General features: G+C 34.8%; 1 protein-coding gene and 1 pseudogene across 1 annotated transcript in view; both read left to right on the plus strand.

Moving 5' to 3' along the window:
- Positions 1 to 3,746, plus strand: part of LOC111394604 (cyclase-associated protein 1-like) — a 9,605-nt gene extending 5,859 nt beyond the window's left edge. The window contains exons 4-10 of the mRNA XM_023020504.1: positions 831 to 1,137; positions 1,224 to 1,371; positions 1,450 to 1,559; positions 1,876 to 1,931; positions 2,036 to 2,092; positions 3,101 to 3,244; positions 3,351 to 3,746. Of these exons, the coding sequence (XP_022876272.1) occupies positions 831 to 1,137; positions 1,224 to 1,371; positions 1,450 to 1,559; positions 1,876 to 1,931; positions 2,036 to 2,092; positions 3,101 to 3,244; positions 3,351 to 3,437 (909 nt within the window). The 3' untranslated portion in view covers positions 3,438 to 3,746. The remainder of the gene's footprint in view (positions 1 to 830; positions 1,138 to 1,223; positions 1,372 to 1,449; positions 1,560 to 1,875; positions 1,932 to 2,035; positions 2,093 to 3,100; positions 3,245 to 3,350) is intronic.
- Positions 3,747 to 12,429: 8,683 nt separating this feature from the next.
- Positions 12,430 to 19,966, plus strand: LOC111394225 (annotated as a pseudogene).
- Positions 19,967 to 23,152: the final 3,186 nt, after the last annotated feature.

Here is a 23,152-nt window from a genome sequence, read left to right on the forward strand (position 1 = left end):
ATGAAGTTTGTACGACTTTTTTTTTTTTTTTTTTTTCCCCCTTCACATTTTTGTGACTTTTTTACGCAAAAATTTCTATTTAAAGAGTTTTTTAGTTTCATCTTCCAAAATTTTCAAAATGGAGGTTGCTGTGTCCTTGATGTTCCTCACCTGTCAAAAATTGAGAAAAATAAAATAAAACAATGCAGGACATGGGCCAGGGGGTGTAAATTAAAAAAAAAAAGAAAAAGAAAAAGAAAAAAAAGAGTGTGGTGATTGAACATGTGAACACCGACACTACACTTAGGAAGCATATCCTTGCTTCACAGGAGCTAAGTTTTAGCGTAATCGTGGATTTAAGACATACATTTTTCTTCTTTTTTTGCAGTTAGAAAGATACGTTATGTTCTCGACTTTCTTTAAGTTTTCTTGATATGAGAAGATTCCTTGTATTGTTGACAGTTGTAATTGGGCTTCAATAAGTACTAATTCATGTTTCGTACTGAAAAATGATTTGCTTCTCATGCTGATCATGGTTTTATTTATAATCAAGCTATTAGGTCCAGTAAATGGCGGTCCAACCTAGGGTAATGGTGCATTTAATCTGTCATTGCCTTGATATCAATGGCCTCCAGCCAGCCCCACACCCCAAACATGCGCAATTGCAATTGCATGTACTTTCCTAATTTATGATGCATTTTAAGTCATATGTCCCTATTGAAAATATAGACAGCCCTTTGATGACTCTGAATTTCCATGTTTTCCATTTTTTATTTTAGTACTACCATATTTATTTTTTGGAATAATTTCAGTTTTTAGGTTCTAAAATTTTATCTTCCTTATTTATCTAGATTCTTGTGGAGTACAGAAACAAAGATGCTAATCATGTTGAGTGGGCAAAGGCTTTAAAGGAGCTTTATGTACCAGGATTGAGGGATTATGTAAAGAGTCACTATCCATTGGGCCCTATATGGAGTGCCACTGGAAAAACAACAGCATCAGCTCCACCGAAAGTTTCTAAGCCAGGTGGTCCTGCACCTCCCCCTCCACCTGCTAAGCTATTCTATTCTGAAACTCATCAGCCTTCATCATCGCGCCCGAAAGAAGGGATGGCTGCTGTTTTTCACGAAATTAATTCTGGACAGTCAGTAACTTCTGGTAATTGTTTTGTTCCGATTGCCCCTTCAAGCTATCCCAGATTATATAGGGTTTTTGTTATAATTATTTCTTATTTTCCTTTCTAGGATTGAGGAAAGTCACTGATGATATGAAGGTGAAAAACCGTGTGGACAAGACTGGCTTTGTTAGTGCTGGTGAGAAAGAAGGTCGCACTAGCTCACCGTCTTTTTCAAAGACAGGGCCCCCAAAATTGGAGCTTCAAATGGGTCGTAAGTGAGTAGAAGTGATCCTTCCAGATAGGTACATGATGTTAGGTTTGAGATCCATAATTTAGCATTATATTGGTTGCAGATGGGTGGTCGAGAATCAAATTGGAAAGAAGAATTTAGTAATTGATGATTGTGATGCAAAACAGTCCGTGTATGTTTTTGGTTGCAAAGATTCTGTTCTACAGATCCAAGGTATATCTACATTTTCTATTTTAGGTTCTTCTCTTCAAATTTAAAGTCAGCCTCCAATCAGTAACCTGTGTGGAGTCAGGTTGCAATTACATGCATTTAGGCATTCTTAACATCCACTTGGCCCTTTTTTAATCCCCATTATTTCCAAAATACATTTGTCTCTTCTTTTCAACCACATTTTCTTCAATAAAATAATATTACTCGCAAACCCAAAACTTTTCCTTATTTTTTAACCACTCATTCTCCATCAATCTATTATTCCTAAATGCATTCTTAGCCAAAAATAGGGCTCAAACAGGCTCTTAATATTGTGCAGGTAAGGTGAACAACATTACTGTAGACAAGTGCACCAAGATGGGGGTTGTATTTACGGTCAGTGACCAAATTGTTATTTCGAGGCAGTGCAGTTTTTTTGAATTATGAGTTCCATATATCATGTCTGCTCATGTGTTTTTGTTTTTTAAATTTCTGACCAGGATGTTGTGGCAGCTTGTGAGGTTGTCAATTGCAGCGGCGTTGAGGTGCAATGCCAGGTAGTTTTTCTCGTTAGTCACATGGTGCCTCTCTCGTGTCTTTCTCCTTTACCCCCGTCATGTTATGGGAAGGGAAGCAGTAACCCTAGCCTCTCTGTGGTGGGGCCAATGGGAGACATTCTATTACATCTCAGTTATAATTTAACTTAAACTAAAGAAATTAGCTAGGAACAACTCGATCTAACCCTCCACAAAAAGTAAGAAATTCCGCATATTTTGACCAATTTGAGGTGATTGTGGGAGAGTTATATGCGCCGAATGTTGAGAGTCATAAATCAACTGGCAGAAGTATCATTGTTTAGGGTGCGTTTGGTTTGCGTTTCTATTTTTGGTTTTGAATTCATTTTTTATTTTCTGTTTTGAGGGATTATTTTAAGGTTACAGAAAAAGTTGTTTTTCATTCTGAAAAAAAAAAGACTGTTTCTCAAAGCAAAAAAAAAAAAAAAAATTAGAAAACGCGTTTGATTTAAAAACTTTAGAAATAATTTTATGATATTTTGAAGGAGCACGGGAAGAGAGAGAGGGAGAGGAGTATTTGTATTTGGATAAGTTTTGTGTGATTTTATTAATTATTTTAATTTGAAAAATTTTTAAGCTTATTTTCCTTGTTTTGAGTTTTTTGAGTGTTTATGAAAACACTCAAAACGTCAAAAAATTGTTTTGAGTTTTTTGAAAATATCATATCAAATATGTTTTGAGTGTTTTCGAAAATTGAAAACTGAATATGGCCTTAAAATGACAAATCAAATGCACTCTTAGGTTCTTATTGGACGTGTTGTTGAGATCTATCTAGGCATATACGTCTTTGGAATTCCTTCTTTTGAAATTTTTATGAACTTAAGTTGGATGATTTTGGGAGATTATCAAATGATACATTGTGCGATGCAATTAAGAGACACCCTGGCTTGAAGGTTTGTATGCCGAAACCCAAGGCGAATGCTAAAAATATAAATAAATTTCAGTTATAGTCAAATATTCTTTTCTTTTTTGGCACGTTGGCCTTTTCAGGGCTCGGCTCCTACCATATCGGTGGACAATACAGCAGGTTGCCAATTGTACCTGAGTAAAGATTCTTTGGAGGCTTCTGTAACCACAGCTAAGTCAAGTGAAATCAACGTGTTGGTACCTGGCTCTGGGCCTGATAGCGACTGGGTATGTTTCAGTCCCATTTTTGCTGACGCTTCTTATTCTACAATAAAGCCTAAATTTTTTCTTGTTAGGGTCATTTTAAGTACATGAATTTTATTTTTTTTGGCAGGTGGAGCATTCTTTACCGCAGCAATACGTGCATGCATACAAGGATGGCCATTTTGTAACTACGCCCGTCTCCCACTCTGGAGGATAACTGGAAAAGGGAATTTTGAAATTTTCACATTTATTTTTATCTGGTTTCTTGCTTCTGTTTCTTTTCCCTTTTAAAATGATTGAGGGGTGGCTTTTCATTTTCATTTTTAATTTTTCAATTTATTGAGGTTTGTTGTGGTGCCATTTTGATTCTCTCATATAGAACTGTTGTCTTCCGCATCTTTTGTCTGTAATTTATTCTTGAAGGAGTGTCTTTAACGTAAAATCTTTGTTATCACTTGAATAATTTATGTGTCAAGAGTTCAAAATTTGGTTGAAATGCTCGAATCCTTCAAATTTACCACTTATAGATGTTTGTGAAGTTTGAATTTTTCAAAATTGTATTTGCACACCAGTTTAGCTAATATAGAAGTTTTGCAATCTGTGTTGTATCTTTGATGTTTGTCTCCGCCCCTCTCCCTGTTTATCTGAATGTGTTGACACGATTTCTTTCAATTGTGTGGACGTTGGAGTAAGATAAGGTATTACTTGGATGGTCATCACTTTACTTACTCTTTTTAATTTTTTACTTGATTTTACTTGAGCTTGGTCTTGAATTGAATGTTTATTCTTCAAGTGCTGAATCTTAAAATCAACTCGTTTTTGAAATTTGGAGTTTTGATTTGAACAATTTATATAAAAGTAAAAAGAAGAGTGTTTTTTTGTGAGGATTGACACTTCAATGGATTGATAATTGTTCTTGTATGCTACGAAGAGTGATGCAATTGATAAAAAAATGTTTTCTACGACTTTTTATTTCTTATATATTTATTTATTTTTTGGTAAGAACTACGTCTTTTTTAGGCACGTCAGAGAGAGAAAATGAAGTGAAGAAAAAGGGGATATTAGCCCCATTGCCTTCTTTGTTTTTTAAGGTTCTAAAAAGTGTGCCTATGTGCAAGACATGGGCAAATGCTCTATTTTGATGGTAAGTGTGAATTAAGTGCGTGCTCGGGCAGGTTTTATTTATTTAATTTTTTTCCCTTTTTTTGAAAATTTTTTATTTGACTACAGTTTCTTAACTTTTTTAATTTTTTTAAAGACTTTTGTTTTAAGTTTTTAAATAACTTTATCTATATAAAAAAGTTAGAAATGTCTTATCCGATAAAGATTTAGATAAGATTTAAGTTACGGTGCTATCTACATTATATAATTATGATTTTGAAACTAATATTTTTGTTGAAAACTTCGAAAATACATATATGCAAAGCGGACTTGATTGTCACAAGATAGAAAGGTTGCTTGAGAGTGACATGTAGAATATGTAGCAAGTGTCGAAGCTATGACAATTCGCAACAATGTGGGCCATGGCTTTATGTTCAGCTTCTATTAATGATCTAGAAATAGTGTTTTGTTTCTTTGATTTTCAAGACACCAAAAAGGTACCAATAAAAACACAGTATGCTATTACTGACTTTTGTGTGTCCAAACACACCCCTCCAATTCGAGTCACTGTAGGCCCTAAATTGCTGGTCTTATGTGAAGGAAATAGCAGCCTTGACTTGGTGCCTTTATGCATGTATCTCAGCACTTTTGAGCATCATTTGAAAGGGGTATTCTAGGACTTCGCATGTATTGACTAAACAATTGCACCGAGTAGGCCAAATTAGATCTTGTGATAGTTAAATAAAGTAATCTCCCAATGACTCTTCTATAGATGGAAGGGTTTGATAAGAGTTCTCCTTGATCTTAAGAATTCGTGACATTTTGATCTAAAGGAACCTTGATAAGTACTTCCCTAGTTACCCTGAGTTAGCCAAGATATCCAATGCATATTTTCTTGGACAATTATGATTTTCCCTGTTAGATCTCACACCTCTATGCCAAGAAAATATTTTGAGAGCACCCAAGTCTTTGATTTTGAATTTGTCATCAAATGAGTTTTTAAAAGAATGAATGATTTCCATATTGTTACCAGCCACTATAACATCATCAACATGCACTAATATAGCCATAAAACAGTTCTTGTGAACAAAATACAGTCTAACTTAGATTAATAGAATCCTTGCTAAAGATAACAGAAGACAACTTTGAGTACCATTATCGAGAGGCCTGCTTTAATCTATACAAACTTTTGGCTAATCACTTGTAGAATAGCCTATGGTAGTTCCATATAAACTTCCTCATATAAATCTCCATGTAAAAAAGCATTTGTTCATATCAAATTGATGCAAATACCAGCCTTTGATTGCTGCCACAACAAGCAAAATTCTCATAGTCACCATTTTCTGCACAGGTGAAAATGTTTTGCGGTAATCTAGACCCTCTAGTTGCATATATCCTTTTGCTAGTAGTTAAACTTTGTAACTCTCAACTGTCCCATATGCATTAAACTTAATTTTGTAAACCCACTTACTACATATAGCTACTTTTCCAAGAGGCTAGTCTGTCACAACCCAAGTGTCATTTAACTCTAGAGCTTTTTCGTCTGCATGGATGGCATTTATCCATTCACGACATTTAACAGTTAGGTTCAGTGTGTGTAGAGCTAAGAGTAACAAAGGCTTTATGTGAGTCAGATAATTTGTGATATGATATAAGCTAGCACATAAAAGAAAAAGGAATACCTAGAGTAGCAGAATTTTTCGTCTGTTCAACTCTTGTGAATGGGATGGTGAGGAGGCCTGCAGACATACTAAGTCCTACAAGCATGAAGGAGCTCTCCTGCTTCTAGTGGACATGTGAGGTAGATGAGGAGTTATGGAGGTGCTTTGGGGGAATCAAATGGTTTGTCCATATTCTCTGCAGATTCTATCAAAGACTGAGAAGTTTGATTGAGAGGTTAGTTTAAATCAACATTTGTTGGATGAGAATAAGCTAAATCACTTGGACTTGGAAGAGTGTGTTCAGGTTCTATGTTATGACCTTTGTAAGGAAAAATATTTTCATAAAAAACATCATTTCTAGAAATGAAAATCTTATTTGATCCAAGGTCCAGCAGCTTTTAACCTTTGATTCCAAAAGGATAACCTAGAATAAAACGCTATCTCATTCTTAGATCAAACTTGTGTCTCTTATGTGTGAGAGTGGATGCAAAAGCAAGACATTCGAAAACTCTAGGATGGAAGTAAGAAGGTTTGGCTTTAAACAGAAGTTCAAAGGGCGTTCGCCGAGAAGAGGAGTAGGTTTCTTGTTTATAAGAAATACTGCAGTAGAAAACAATCATTCCAATGTCTCATTGGAATTCCACTTTGAAATTTTAGGGCTCTAGCCACATGTAGGATATATTGGTGCTTTCTTTCAACTATGACATTTTGTTGTAGTGTCCCAACACAAGTCTTTTGATGTATGATACCCTTCTTTGGGTAAAATTCTTTCATATCAATCTCTCAACCATTATCTCTTCTAATAATTATAATTTTTACTTCAAATTGGGTTTCTATCAATGTACAAAAGATTTATAGAGCACTAAAGGCTTTAGATTTAAGTTTGAGCATGTAAATCCAAGTATCTGCTAAAATCATCAACAATAGTGAGAAAAAGCAATTTCATTACAAGGTCCCCACTTGTCACAATGAACAAGTTCAAAATAGTTTTCTAATGCGTATAGACTAACACTGAATGGCAGTTAATGCAATTTTGGCTAAAAGACAGATAGAACTTGGTTTCTTTGTACTTTTAAGTTTGGATACATTATCAAAACTTAGTAAACTTAACCTAGAATCTGAAAGGTGTCCTCGTCTATAATGCCATAGATCGAAATCTTCAGATTTAGTGATGACAATATGGTAGATTTTTTGGCAAAAATAGGTAAAGATTCAATCAAGGCTGTAGGAGGGACTTCATCTTCCAACAAATGCTACAAGCCTTGCCTCACTTTAGCCAAGTCAATCGTTTTTTAAGTAAAAGGTCCAACACAAAGCAAGATCTAGAACTGAAAATAAGACAACATTTTGATGCTTGAGCCATTCTTCTAGCAGAGATAACATTGAAAGAGAAGGATGGTTTTGTCCTCGTTTTCATGGATAGCAGATCTCTTATGTTTGAACTTTGGAGAAAACAATCCCAACAATCTTCATATTATCGAAAATGAGAGAAAAATCCCCAAATATGCTTATGTGAATTGTTGAAACTAAGATAATAGAGGAAGAATTGTGAATAACTTTTGTATTCTGTGATAAATAAAACTGTACAAGAGCCCTCCTTTTATAGATGAAAGAGGCAAGCACATAAGGTAAGTAATTAATGCTAATTACACAAATCATGCTCTAATTATATAATTACACAAATCTTGGAGATTGATCAAATCATGGAGATTGGTCAATCAATATAATTAGGGAGATATGTTGACATCCCCCCTCAAACTTAAGGTGGTATTGAAAATGCCAATTGAAGTTTGCAAATCAAAGAACGATGGCGACCAGGTGGATGAGCCTTTGTAAAGATATTAGCCAACTGATCAGCCGAAGGAACTGGCAAGAGGCGAAGTGTCCCTTTTTGAAGATGATGACGCACAAAATGACAGTCAATCTCAATGTGTTTTGTGCGTTCATGAAATACATCGTTATGAGCAATCTGGACAGCACTATGATTATTACAATAAAACGGAGTGCTAGAGGGCTGAGGAACACCCATATCTTGGAGAAGCCAAAGAAGTTCAGAAGTAGTGTCAGCAAGGGCTCGATACGCAGCCTCAGTGTTAGAGCGAGCAACAATGGTCTACTTTTTGCTCCGTCAAGAGATAAGGGAGTCACCAAGTAGAAAAAGAAAACCAGTGGTAAATCGATGATCAGTAGGGTCCCCTGCCCAATCAGCATAAGAGTAAACCTTCAACGTCGAGGATGAGTGAGAGGAAAAGTGAAGCCCATGAAATAATGTTTCCTTTACATAGCGTAAGATACGAAGAACAGCTGCATAGTGAATGGAACGAGGAGCTAACATAAATTAGCCAACAAGATGCACTGCATAGGCAATGTCTAGTCTAATGACAGTGAGATAAATCAAGCTCCCAACAAACTGTCAGTAACAAGTGGCATTAGGAAGGAGCTTCCCATCAGTAGGACGAAGTTTGATGTTGGGCACCAGCGGACTATTAGCTATGTTACAATCTGTGAGACTAGCAAGGGTGAGAAGATCAGAATACTTAGCTTGGGTCAAAGAGTAGCCATCAGAGGTAGGGGACACCTCTAAGCCGAAGAAGTAGCTAAGAGAACTAAGGTCTTTCATATCAAAATGCTGACACAGAAACTGCTTAAGCTCATGAATACCAGAATTAACATCACCGGTAATGATCGTATCATCAACATAAAGTAGTAGAATATTGATGTCAGTATCAGTGTGACGAGTAAAAAGAGCATAATTATAGAGGCTAGAAGTAAACCCAAGCTATACAACAGTGGAGCTAAACTTGGCAAACCAAGCATGGGGAGCTTGCTTAAACCCATATAATGCACGCAGGAGACGAACAGACCCCTTACTAGGATGATGAGGATACCCTGGAGGAGACATATAGACCTCCTCAGCCAAATCACCATGTAAGAAGGCATTCTTGACATCCATCTGAAATAAAAGCCATCGACGTGTAGAGGCAATAGCCAAAAGAGAACAGACTAAGGTAATATAAGCAACATGGGCAAATGTCTCCTCGTAGTCAATGCCAAACTCCTGAGTAAAACCCTTTGCCACTAAACGAGCTTTATGTCTTACTTTAGAACTATCAGAGTTCGTTTTCCTCTTCTACACCAATTTGTTTCCAACTATAGTCTTTCCAGGAGGCAAGTCAACCAGAACCCAAGTATGAGTTTTGTGAAGAGCGTCAAGTTCTTCAGACATAGCTTGTCGCCAAACAAGTTCAGAACAAGCATTGCGATAATTGCGAGGCTCGTGAAGAGAGTCAAGAGTAGAAAAACAATGGTAATCACTAAGATGGGTAAGAGGTGTTCTTGCCCTACTAGAACGACGAACATCCAAATCAGAGGACTCGGAGGGGTGGATGCAATGACATGATCATCAGAGGATCCAGTTTCGTGAGAGATAGGCGTGGAGTGATCACCAGATGAGCTGACATGACCTGCATTAGAGGAAAAGTCTGAAGAGAGGTCTATGGCAAGGTCAATGAAAATGGAAGAGTATGAGAGACAATCGGATGAAAGTAGAAAGATACTAGTGAACACTTTGTGTTCTCAAATCTGAACATGTCGAGAGACTCGAAGACGCTTGGCTATGGGGTCATCACACCGATAACCCTTGTGTTCTATCCCATAATCAAAAAAGCAATAGGGACGAGAACGAGGTTCAAGTTTTGTACGTTCATGAGGTGGAAGTAAGACAAAGCAAGCACAACCAAACACTTTGAGAAGAGAATAATCAGGAACCTTTCCATAGAGAACCTCATATGGAGACTTATTGGAGAGAGTAGGGGTTGGAACTCGATTAATAGTGTAAACAGCGGTGAGAGCAGCTTCTTCCCAAAAGAATTCCAGAGGGATGTAGAGAGAAGTTGAGAGTGAACAGTGTCAAGATGTGACGATGTGTACGTTCTGCACGGCCATTTTGTTGGGAGGTGTATGGACAGGATCGATGGGACAAAGTGCCTGCCTCTTGAAATTCTTCAAGGAAAGAGGCAGAAGTATACTCTTTGGCATTATCAGACCGAAAGACTTTAATGGTGCGATCAAACTGAGTTTTTATCATCTGTTTAAAATCGCGAAAAGCATTAAGTAAACTAGAGAGATCATGCAAAAGATAAATCAATGTATACCGAGAATAATCATCGACAAAAATAACAAAGTAACGAAACCCGCCTTTAGTAGAGATAGGAGTAGGTCCTCAAATATCATAATGAACCAAATCAAAAGGTGCAGAAGACAAAGAATTACTTTCATCAAAAGGTAAAGTTTTATGTTTCCCAAGTTGACAAGACACACAATCAAAATGTTCAAATTTAACATAGCCTAAAGAACTATTAGAAACTAAAGACTAAATACGAGATAAAGATGTATGATCGAGACGAGAATGCCAAACGCTGAAAGAGACAGCAACACTAAGAGATCAAGGAGAACAAGAACTAGGCGAATGCAGAGATGTAAGCTCAAAAAGGCGACCAACTTTAAGCTCGGTCCCAACTAGCTGGCCCGCCTTCGGATCCTGCACATCATACCCTTTGTGAGAAAAGATTAAGATAAAATCACTTTCAACAAGTTGACCAACAGAAAGGAAATTTAGAGACAAGTTAGGCACAACATGTGTTGGGTACAGAAAGGGCAGGAATAGAATGTAACCAAAATGACTAATAGACATATGTGAACTATCAGCAGTATAAATTAAAGGAACGGGATTTAAAGACTTCCTATGGGTAACTAAAGAGGAATCAGAGGTCATATGATTGCAATAGGCAGAATCAAGAAACCAAGATGTAGAGTTACTTGTAGAGACTAATAAAAAAGTAGAAGTACAGGATAAGACCAGGGTGATAATTGCCTCAATGTCAACTGTAGAAAGTGACGATAAAGAAGGTACAAAAGAGGAATCAGAAGCCAAGGAGCTGGTGGAGACAGCAGCAACAAGCTTGGAAGAGTAAGATGCATTAGCTTAAGAGCATCCCTAGCATCCTTAGCCTTCTTCTTAGGACAATCAGAAATACGATGGCCATCTTCCTTACAATAGTGGCATTGGGCATTAAAATGTTGTGGTTTAGAAGAAGCAACAACTGCAGCAGGAGTGGCCGAAGTAGATGAACTAGATGGAGCAATAGCCAAAAACCATATCAATAGAATGAACCCGATGAGTTTGTTGTCGTGTTTCCTCAGAAATTATCTCCGTAAGGGCAACCTCAAGTGTAGGAAGAGGAAATCGATGGAACAAAGATGCTCGAGTATTCTCAAATTCATCTCAGATATGCATCATAAAATACATGAACTGACGATGATCACGATATTCAGCGAAAAGCTTAATCGACTTCTCATTAGAAAAAACGGGGTCTGCTTGAGAAAGCTGATCTCAAATGCTACTAACTTGAGCATGAAACTTAGCGATAGACTGTCCAGGTTCCTGATGCATTTTGGAAAGTTTAGTCTCCAACTGAAACTCTAGAGCAGCATCACTACCACAGTTGTAGCGTTTTGCCAAAAAATCCCAAGCAAGTTTGGCATTCCAAAACTTAGGGAGCAGGCTCCGAATGGAAAGGACTAATGTATTAATAAACTAGGAAAGGATCTTACAGTGAGTACTTTCTCATTCATCAACGGCCTCATCAAACTCCTCTATGGATTGCTAGTCAATTTTCGTGGGATTTTGTTTTGTTCCAGTGACAAAACGCCATAATCTCCAACCAATCAGAAAAACTGACATTTGTTGGGCCCAAACATTGTAGTTGGAGCCATTCAAAACTATCTCTATAGGACGAGCAACATCATTTGAACAAGCCATAACAAAAAAATGATAATGTTAACTGAGTTAGAGCAAAAGGATGGCACTGATGGAATGACCACGAAAAACTGGCCGAAAAAGTGGCTGGAAGGTCGCCGAAGATGACGACGAGCGGCGACAGATGTGGCGATGGTGGATCGGAATGATTTTTGCACAAATGAAAGCTCTAGATCAACATGATCGATTTATGGTATTGGAATACCAAAAGAATCGATGAACGAAGGATAGAAGTGGTGACAAAGCGACAGAATGCGTAAAACCAAAAAAAGACACCAACTAAAGGCCAAGAACCAAATATGACTCTGATACCATGTTCAAACTAAGAGAATAGAGGAAGAATTGTGAATAACTTCTGTATTCTGTGATAAATAAAACTGTACAACAAGAGCCCTCCTTTTATAGGTGAAGGAGGCAAGCACATAAGGTAAGTAATTAATGCTAATTATACAAATATGCTCTAACTATACAATTACCAAATCATACTCTAATTATACAACTACACAAATCATGGAGATTGGTCAATCAATATAATTAGGGAGATATGCTAATATGAATTTTCATGAGCTTTCCCATATAACATGATGGTCTTGATGGTTCAGGAATAAGTTGATACTATCTAGTTGAAGATGGTAGTTAGCTTGCCCAAAAGAAGGATAAATGATACTGGATTGAGTGTGTTGGAATATGGATCAAGTAGTCCCCAACTAGTAAGTCGCCTTCATCGACAACCTCTATAACTAGTTGAGCGATTAGTAACTAATTTTGAGACATTTCTAATTTTCGTTCTTTTTCCCTTGTTAATTTTTGTTCTCTTCTATTGTTGCCCAAAAAATTCTTTCGATCTCGAGCTCTAATCGTAGATGCTCGATTTTGTCAAAATCATGATAAACTGTTAGATAAGACCTAGAAAGAGCACAAGACATAAGAGATATCATGATATGATGAGTACCGAAAAAACAAAGTAAAAAATTCCAATCCAATTATGAAATAATAGATCTGTCGACAACAACGTCAGAAATTTGTTCAATGAAATCTTGCAAGCATATGATATCATCGACAAGTAATATTGTTGTGAGTAAAATTATCATTAGCCTTAAATTGAAATGTACTGATTCGATGTCGAACTTGAATGTGGCTGTAACAAATGATATTATGTATTGTTCCCCCATTTCATCTCTCATATGTTATTTAGTATATTTATGTGTTATTGACAATATATAATTCAATTTTGGCTAACTATTTCTTTTTTGAGGTAAGTCAAACCTATTCCTATTCACAATCCGATAGAAGAAATGCATTCATCTACACGATTACCAATGTGATTGCACAAGTTATAAACAATATCCTAATGTTTCTTGAGCCGAGTGTTGATATTACAATATTCTAGACTTATTTCGAACCTTTCAAAAACAAAATAAGCAACTAATTATATAAATGACAATCAGGTATTCAAATAATTCAACAATCAGGCGATATCAATCAACAAATTAACTAAATAAATGGTTTTTTAAAATTAAAATAGTAAAACAAAAGGTTTCATCCTCATTCTAGCACACGATTGTTTAGCCAACATCTCTATAACGAAAATACAACAAAAAAATTGAAAATTTATAACGCTGGAAAAAGACGTGAAATCAATTTTTTATTTCGAATTTTAAACTTGAAGCAATGAATCTTCAATCTCTTGATGTTGTTTTGCCCTTAAGGTTAGCCTTGTTTCCCGTGATAATATCGAGAATGTCAAAATTGGAGGCTCTAAATAAGTAAAATTGTTGCCAAAATTGTTACTCCGAATTTTACATAAGAAAAGGAAACAAATTGAGAGTTCGATTTCTGGTGGGAACCTACGACCAAAAACTTGGTATGGAGTAATCACTGTGGAGGAGGGTCTCTTGTGCGCAGAAGTGTACAGTCAATGGGGGAACCTGTGATCCAGTTGAGGCATAACCCGCGATTTATCCCCTCCAAAGTTCTAGGGGCATGGGTCTTAGAGGTTCAGTATTTAGTTTGGTGTAAGTTAGGATACCTGAAAAAAAAACAAATCCTTACTCCATAATTGTACCATGCAATCCAAATTGATGTGATAGCATGGTACAAAAATTTTAGGCCACTTGCTGTTTCAGTTTTTGATTTTGTAAAACAAAAACGTGTTTGTCTAATATTTCTGAAAATGCTATTTTTAAAACAAGGTGAAATTTATAAAATAAAATTCAAAACATTTATTTTTAAGTTAAGTGTTTTAAGTGAAAATTTTGAAAATACTCAAAACAACCGTTTAAGTCAAATGATACTTACACAAAATTTTGAAAATAAAAATATGAAATTCTATCAAATAAATTTTTAATTTTATAAAAGTATAAAATTACGAAAAATTCAAAAAACAAAATTGATAAATTTCAAAAACAAAATTAAAAAATTGTAAAAAAAAAAATAAAATCTAAAATTCTGAAAAATAGAAAAAGTAAAATTCTAAAAAATATAAAATAAAAATTCTAAAAAATAAAATTCTAAAAATTATTAGAAAAATAAAAAATAAAAACACTTCAAACTCTTAATGATTATTTACATAAAAATTCTAAAAAATATCTAAATGAACACAAATAAAAATATTGTCACGCCACGGCATTAAATTTTTTTATGTCCTATATTTTAAATTCAATTTATTATTTATTTTTATTTTACTTTTGCACAAACATTAAAATGTATACATTATTTGTGGGTTAATTTCACAAATGGTCACTGAACTTATTTGAAAATTACAAAATGGTCACTGAAGTTTAGAGTGCTTCCAAAAACGATCACTAAAGTTTACGAACTTGTAGAAATAGTCACCCAGATTTTTCAGATTTTTGGACAAGGTTTGAGGCAATTTTCCAGCAACTTCCGACCATCAAGACCGTCGGATTTGGATACCGTTGGAGAGACACAATGTCCTCTACAAGTACCGTACAAAATCTCTCCATAACTTCAAAGGATTTGGCCGAAATAAGCCCACAAAATCAGCTCCCAGAAATATTTAAAATCGGCCCAGATTTTTTAGATTTTTGAGCGAGATTTATGGCAATTTTTCGGCAATTTTCGACCACCAAGACCGACGAATTTGGATACCATTGGAAAGTCCACAATGTCCTCTTCAATTATCACTCAAAAATCTCGCCATAACTCCAAAGGACTCGACCAGAATAAGCCCACAAATTTAGCTCTCCGAAATCTGAAAAATCTGCCCAGATTGGGGAGCTGACTTTGCAGGCTTATTCCGGTCGAATCCTTTGGAGTTACGAAGAGATTTTGAGTCGTAATTGAAGAAAACATTTTGGGCTTTCCAACGGTATCAAAATCCGATGGTCAAAAAATTATCGCAAATCTCGCCCAATAATCTAAAAAATCTGAGTAGATTTTCAGATTTCGGGGAGCTTATTTTGTGGACTTATTCCAGCCGAATCATTTGGAGTTATGGGGAGATTTTGGATGATAATTAAAGAGGACATTGTAAGCTTTCCAACAATATCCAAGTTTGACGGTCTTGGTAGTAGGAGGTTGACTGAAAATTTCCACAAATCTCGCCCAAAAATTTGAAAAATCTGGTCAGATTTTTCAGATTTCGGGGAGCTGAATTTGTGGGCTTATTTTATCCAAATCTTTTGAAGTTATGGGGAGATTTTGGGTGATAATTGAAGAGAACATTGTGGGCTTTCCAATGGTATCCAAATCCGACGGTCTTGGTGGTTAAAAGTTGCCGAAAAATGTCGCAAATCTAGCTCAAAAAATTGAGCAAATTTTCAGATTTTAGGGAGCTGAATTTGTAAGCTTATTTTGGTCAAATCCTTTGGAGTTATGGGGAGATTTTGGGTGGTAATTGAAGAGGGCATTGTAGGTTTTCGAACGGTATCCAAATTTGACGGTTTTGGTGGTCAAAAGTTGCCGAAATTTGCCGCAAACCTCATCCAAAATTTTGAAAAATCTAGGTACCAGTTTCTGCAAGTTTGTAAATTTCAGTGACCGTTTTTGAAAGCGCTGTAAACTTCAGTGACAGTTTCTACAAGTTTTAAACTTCAATGACCATTTTGTATTTTTCATGTAAGTTCAATGACCGTTTGTGAAATTAACCCCATTATTTGATAATAACTTAACATATAATTTTTATATCTTTATTTAATATTCAAATTTCATGGAATAAAATGTCATAAAATAATTTTTCAAAATTGAAATCAAACGTGTTTTCTAATTTTCTATTTTGAGAAATAATTTTAAAAAAAAATGGGTACTCATTTTAAGCGGACCCTCAAAATAGAAAATAGAAAACGAAGTCAAACTTGAAGCGCTATCCAAACTGTCTCTTAGCGTCTGCTTCTACAAAATTCTTCCTTGCTATTTCAATGATTTTTTGCCATGTGATCGCCTAGCACAATGTATTTTCTATCTATTTATAGTTCAGTCCTCGAATTCAACTTCGTTTCTAGCTTATGTTCCTTGTAATTGTAATAAAGACCCTTCATCTTCTAAATTGTACCACAATGATCACCAATCTCAGAATAATGAACCAAAAAAGTACCTTTTGTTCGATTTTTATTCATTTTTCCCATAAGCTTGTCTAACATCGATTTTTACCTAAACAAACACTATTTACACAAGATTAAGAAATAATTCCACAAAATTAATCCCAAATATCTATGTTTAACAACTTAGATAAGTGCCTGCTGAGCCTGGTAACTAGGTTGTTTTGGGCCTCTTTTCAAGTACCCGCAACTTTATCATCCTTAGTCTCCGGCCAAATTAATGGGAATTGGAGCATAAATGGCAGCCATTACTGTCCACTTAAAAGCTTGGAAGACTCATTCAATTATTGGTTCCTTCATTTTCTGATGCTCTTTTCACTATTTCCATTGTTCAGACATTTTCCTATGTTCTAGGCATTATGTTATAACTGATATTTTATTCTTATGTTTTAAGATTGCAATTTTGACAGGAAAAAGTTATTTTCATTCTCCATTTTTTCTTCAAGTAAATATATATAACCGTAGACGTGGCTGCAAATATGCAAAAATATTCTCTAACATTCCTAGTTTTACTTTTACTACAAACTTTTTACTCTGCAAGTAAGTTCATTAATTTTGTAAATTTTCATTTTTCTGTTTGATTTCTCCCTTTTCCTCTATATATAGCTATTAAATTCCATTGAAATTGTCTGATTCAAGGTCACAATCGATATTGTCACTGTCATCAATAAGAAAACCTTTAGGCTCGTCATCTAGGAACTTATTCAGAAATACCGTATAGTGAAAGGAATATAGGAGTTTGTCACTAGGTATTTGACCAAATAGGATCGTCTAGTTCCTACAGAACTTATCACTAAAATTTCCATTTCGTTTCCCTATTTTGTAGACGCGCAATCATTTATTGGAGTGAATTATGGGGAACGAGATAGCGAGCTTCCTCAGCCAGCGGATACAGTGAACCTTTTGAAGTCTACAACCATCGCCAAGGTCAGGTTGTTAGGTTCCGTTGATGAATCGATGGTAAAAGCGCTCGAAAACTCTGACATTGAAGTCGTGATGGGACTCGACAATACAGAAATTTGTTGGGTAGCATCCGGCCCCGATGCTGCGAGTCAATGGATGAACTCCAAAGTGTTGCCATATTATCCGGCTTGTAAGATCATAATAATTTCTGTTGGCAACGAGGTCTTGACTTCGGAAAACCGAAATGTCATTTCTGCACTCTTGCCTGCCATGCAGAATATCCAGAATGCACTTGATACAGGTAATTTCTTACTCGTCTGCCACATTTTACTCGAGTCGATGGCTACCCGTTATTTCCAAAATACAAGTTTCCCTCTCTTCTTTTCAATCACGCATTCTTGATTTACAAACCTAAAACTTTTCCTTATTTTTTAGCTATGCATTCTCTATCAATCCATTATTCCAAAACGTATTCTTAGCAAAAAATGGGGCTCAAATAGACTATAAAATGCTTTTATACTTATAATTATCTTGTGATTAATCCTGAAAGATTTATAATGTGATTCTCAGCTTCACTCAGTAAGAAAATTAAGGTCACAACCGTACATTCGATGGCGGTGTTAGGTCAATTTTCGCCACCCTCATCGGGGGCCTTCCACGTTAGTTTTCTTGACGCACTAAAAGACTTGCTCAAATTCCAGAGTGCACATGGTTCGCCTTTTATGATCAATGCATTCCCTTTCTATTATTACGAAAACAATCGTTCGCCTGAAACGTTGGCATTCTGCTTGTTCCAGCCTAATTCCGGGCAACTTGACTCGAAAAGTAACATGACTTATATGAATATGTTCGACGTGGAAGTTGATGCTGTACGTTCTGCCTTGAATGCAATGGGATATAAGGAAATGGAAATCGTCGTTGCTCAGACGGGGTGGCCTTACGAGCACAGCAGCGATGAAGTTGGGCCGAGCTTGGAGAATGCAAAAGCCTATGTTGGAAACTTGATAAACCACCTGAGGTCAAATGTTGGCACCCTACTTATGCCTGGAAAGTCTGTTGATACCTATATCTATGAACTCTACGATGAGGACGAACCAATGGGGCCAAGCTCAATCGCAGATCAATCTTTCGGGCTTTTTAACAGTGATGGTTCCCCACTTTATGATGCTGGTCCCTTCAAGAGCTCACAGGTGAGGAAATTCATTCCTTATTCATTTATCTATTATACTTCCCTTTAGCCACACTTTGATGTTAAGAAGCATGGAAACTTAAAAAATGTTACATGTGCATAATGGTTTACGTACAGATGATGTGATGAGATATGATTTGGGTCAGAATTTCTTTAACCAAAAATAAATAAATAAAACCCTTCTTCACTCTCTTTTTAACACCCCATCTGAATGTAAACTATTATATAACTTCATTATGTACGAGTAACATTATTCATTTTTTTTCACTTCTGTATCTTAGGTTTGACGTATAAAAACTTACATTTTTCTTGGTTATTATGCCTAGAATCCAATTCCACTTTCACCATCGGTTCTTGCACGTCCTGCACCAGCGCCAAGATCAGCGGGACTTTGGTGTGTACCAAAACCAGCCGGCATCTCTGATGCTCAATTAGAGGAAGTTATTAACTTTTTTCTGTAACCAGGGGATTGATTGCAGCCCGATTAAGCCCGGGGGTGATTGTTTCCAACCAAATACTATAGCATCGCATGCTGCTTATGTGATGAATCTACATTATCAATTTGTTGGTGGCAATCCGTGGGACTGCGACTACTTTCAGACTGCAACTATCACTGCTGTTAATCCAAGTGAGTGCTTATTAACGAAAGCATAATGAATTAATGCTTTTTTTTCATCATGATATCATGAACAAATCGTTAAGGGAAAAATCCCGCATTGATTAAATATGAAAATAATAATAATCAACATATAAGATTTTAGGCTACTCTTCATTACAAAATTGACTTTTCAAGAAAAACCTCAAGACTCCATGAGAACTATTGCAGTTATAATTGAATTTTGTTATTTGTACATCAGTCTCACACGCCCCTCACATGAGGGAGGGGCCCACACCCAATAAAAAAAGCGTGAGCCCCTTGTGCGAGGGGCGTGTACATACGTGTAGCACAATTGGTTATAATTACAAGAATCTCCATTTTCTCGCTGTTTTCTCCATTTCTTTTCTGCCCTAACAGACGGAAAAAAAAAAATTATGGCGAGCCAATGCCGTCCTAAAAAATTTAAGTATGATGGTTATGTCTTTCATAATAGATATTAGGTGGTAAAAGACGTAGCCTTTCTTGTGTAGGGATTAGAAAAAGATTTTTTGCAAAATTTCGATAAAAGTTGATAAAATGTGTAATTGAAAAGCCGTGGATCCTATAAAATATGTGCTTAAAATTAATTGTTGACTTTGACTTAATTAAAATACTGATTTTAATCCCTACCAAACATGGATATAGTATAATTACCACAGTATAGGTGCCTTCATAAAACACTTATATATGACTTCTCCGTGTCGACCATCGCAAATAATTCATAGCAAAAACTCAAATTTCTTGAAGTGTTTATGAACATCTCTTCCTGTTTTCTTCGAAAAGGAATTTGCTTCGATGATTTATTATTGCTTATTGATATAGTTTTTCCTTTTGTTGTAGGTTACGGTGGTTGCGTTTACCCTAGTGGTAGTACGTGACAAGGAAGAGGAATTTTTCAGTACCTATATAATCAGAAAATTAGCTGTGGTGTAGTAGTTTTGAATTTTTTGATCATACCAGTTTTGTATCCCATAGTGTCCAGTTTTGTGTCTTTGATAATTTTAAACTTTTGATTTTTGAGATTCAACCAGGCTACTCATGTCGATTTTATATCAGTAAGTGTAAAGATTGTAACAAGTAATAAAATGGACTTAGGAGTTCGAATTATCATTTCCACAAGTACTGCTATTTAATTGTTGGTTAAATTATTGATAACTTCAATTCGATTGATGACTAATAGAAGGTGTTTATCTTATCTTCCTGATATTTTATTATAATTCTACGAAAACAATAAAAGTGAGTTTTTTATATGATAGTTTAAGTACTATGATTCACGAGTTTACCATAACTATCCCATTAATCTCAATCACCAATTTTTATAACAATTAATTATGTGCACTTGGTCATATTCTCCTAACGTGTTTAGTTTACCTTTCTCAAGTTCAAGTCGATTCTATTTATAGCCCGTTTCGTACGGATTAAAATCAGATTTTTAATCTTAGTCAAAATCAAACAATCAATATTAACCACATCTTTCATGTGTCCCACAACTTTTCAACCACAGATTTCAAAAACTTCTATCACAATTTACTAAAAAATTTAATTTTAGTCCCTACCAAACACCTTCTTAATTAAGTCAATTTCATATCTTCATGTGAACCTAGATACATTTTGTTAAAAACCCTAAATTTCTAAGAATCTATGTAACGACCTTACTAACTAGAAAATATATCTCTACATTTTATTTAATTTAATTTTTTTGGTTGTGAATTTTTGGATAATTTGACTCCGGTGTCACCAACGTCGCATTTTCATGCTAAGATGAATAAGTCTTATTATTTTCATTTTTTTTAGAATTTTTTTTTTTTTTAGTGGTTGTGACTGACCAACATCTATGAAGTCTTGCCTTATAAGGTGAGAACTTCAAGTCCAATTAAAATTTATTTTAAACGAATTATTTATGATTTCATAATTTTTGATGAAAATTTTCCTTCACTAAATTCTTTTGCACCTTTATGATGGAAATAGCTTAATCCATTGATGATAATTTCTAACAAGGACAGTACCGATAATGTGGTTTATGTTTTTCATACCCTTCGGCCAGCAATTTAATTTATTGCATCGTTGACAGTTCGAACAAAACTATCATTCAAAACTTTTTCTTTAAAATAAATAAGAATGAATAGTGTACCTCTAGCCAGAAAGAACATGACAAATTAAGCTAGTCAAAAGGGTTGAAAATACAATTTGTTAGGTTTTATTGTAATTGGCTATTCTTAAGGCAAAATTATAATTATAAAAGGCAGAGAGTTATTTGGGAGGTTGTGTGAGTCAATTAGAAGTCTTTAGTTTCTAGTATAGAACAATGAAAAAGAGTTGTCATAATTATGCAAGTCTGTCGCCAAACTGATACTCAAGTGCCCAGAGTGGAGAAGATAATGATAGCCTAGCGCTAGCCTGGTGCTTGAGCATCGGTGTTATCTGAGGAAATTTTGTTTCATAATTTAAATAGCTTTTTGAGTTCTAAACAACCCCAAATACTTTCTATTACATACCCAAGCCATATTTTGTCAAGATTGGTGGTTAATCATTATATTCATCCTAGAAAACATCTTTTGAAAATCCTATATCAATTCTATACATTGAGATTTTTTATCCATATTTTGGAAAAATATCAATCCAAATTCTCAAAATATCAAACCACCCACTTCTATATAATTTGTTAGAGTTTTAAAGATCAATGAAGGAAATCAGAGATCCAATATTTGGTGAAACACATGAGATCGACGATTCCAAAAGGTCAGAAGTTGGCGCAAGAGCACATGGTCCGGGAGGGCCTAGGTGATTACAGAGAGTAGATTGGAGAGTAGTAAGGATTAATTGAGTTCGGACCGTATTGTAAGTCAATTTTTCTATTGTAAATTTTATTGGCTTGGACCCGGAGTTTCTTGATCCTTTACGAAAGGTTTTTCTCCATGATCAATTATTGGTGTTATTTATTTTTATGCAATCTATCAATTTTGGTAATTCAACATAGGATAATATTGCATATGAATTCATTTGGATTAATTAGTAATTGTGACTTGTTGCTTTTATTGATTGATAAATTTAAATTCTGCATAAAATACCTATTCACCCCCTCTATTTATTAGTTGGATCAAACTTCGATATTTCACTATTTAACATAGGAATATAAATCGAAGCCTAATATCTAACGAAAGTCTAAGTAACAAAAAATTGTCATGAGTCTAGCAACAACCTTAAGTTTCGCAACTCCAAATATAGTTGGTTCAACTCGGGGATTTATCCTATCATTAAAGAAAAGCAATAAATCCTTTTGGCAATAGTAAAATTAATTGTTAAGTATAAAAAATCTGTTGGAATATTTCAAAATTTTCTCTCTCTAAATTTATAGATGCTCACTAAATTATAGAATATGTTCTTTAAGAATCAAAAGTTTCTTAGAGATACTTTAAGGGATAATTAACACAAAACGTCTTTACTTTTCAATGTTATTGTGAAAAATATACTTTCCTTTTATTTTTTTGACATTTTCATCTCTATTATTACCTTTCATTATAGAAAAATGTCATTTTCATCCAATTTCTCAATTAAAAAAAATGTAAAATGACAAATATACCCTCCTATTTAAATAAAAAAAATAAAGAACAAATTACAATTATAACCCCAAACTTTTTTTTTTAAATAAGAAACTGCGAATAAATCCAAATAAATTATTAAAAAGGTAATTAGCACAAAACGTCACATTTTAATATTATTGTGCACAACGTCCCTGTATTTCATTTTTTGACATTTTCACCCTTATTTTCATATTACATTGCTAAAATCATCATTTTCATCCATTTTCTCAATTATTTTCACCCTTATTTTCATATTACATTGCTAAAATCATCATTTTCATCCATTTTCTCAATTATTTTCACCCTTATTTTGACATTAATTCTTTTTTTTAATTATTTAGTTGTACTTTTTGAAAAATTTGGGTGTATTGTTGCAATTTGTTTTTTATTTTTATTTTTATTTTTATTTTTATTTTTGTTTTATTTAAATAGGAGTGTATATTTATCACTTTACAGCTTTTAATTGAAAAAAAATAGATGAAA

Source organism: Olea europaea, chromosome 5 (assembly GCF_002742605.1).
Source record: "Olea europaea var. sylvestris chromosome 5, O_europaea_v1, whole genome shotgun sequence".
Classification (NCBI taxonomy): Eukaryota; Viridiplantae; Streptophyta; class Magnoliopsida; order Lamiales; family Oleaceae; genus Olea; species Olea europaea.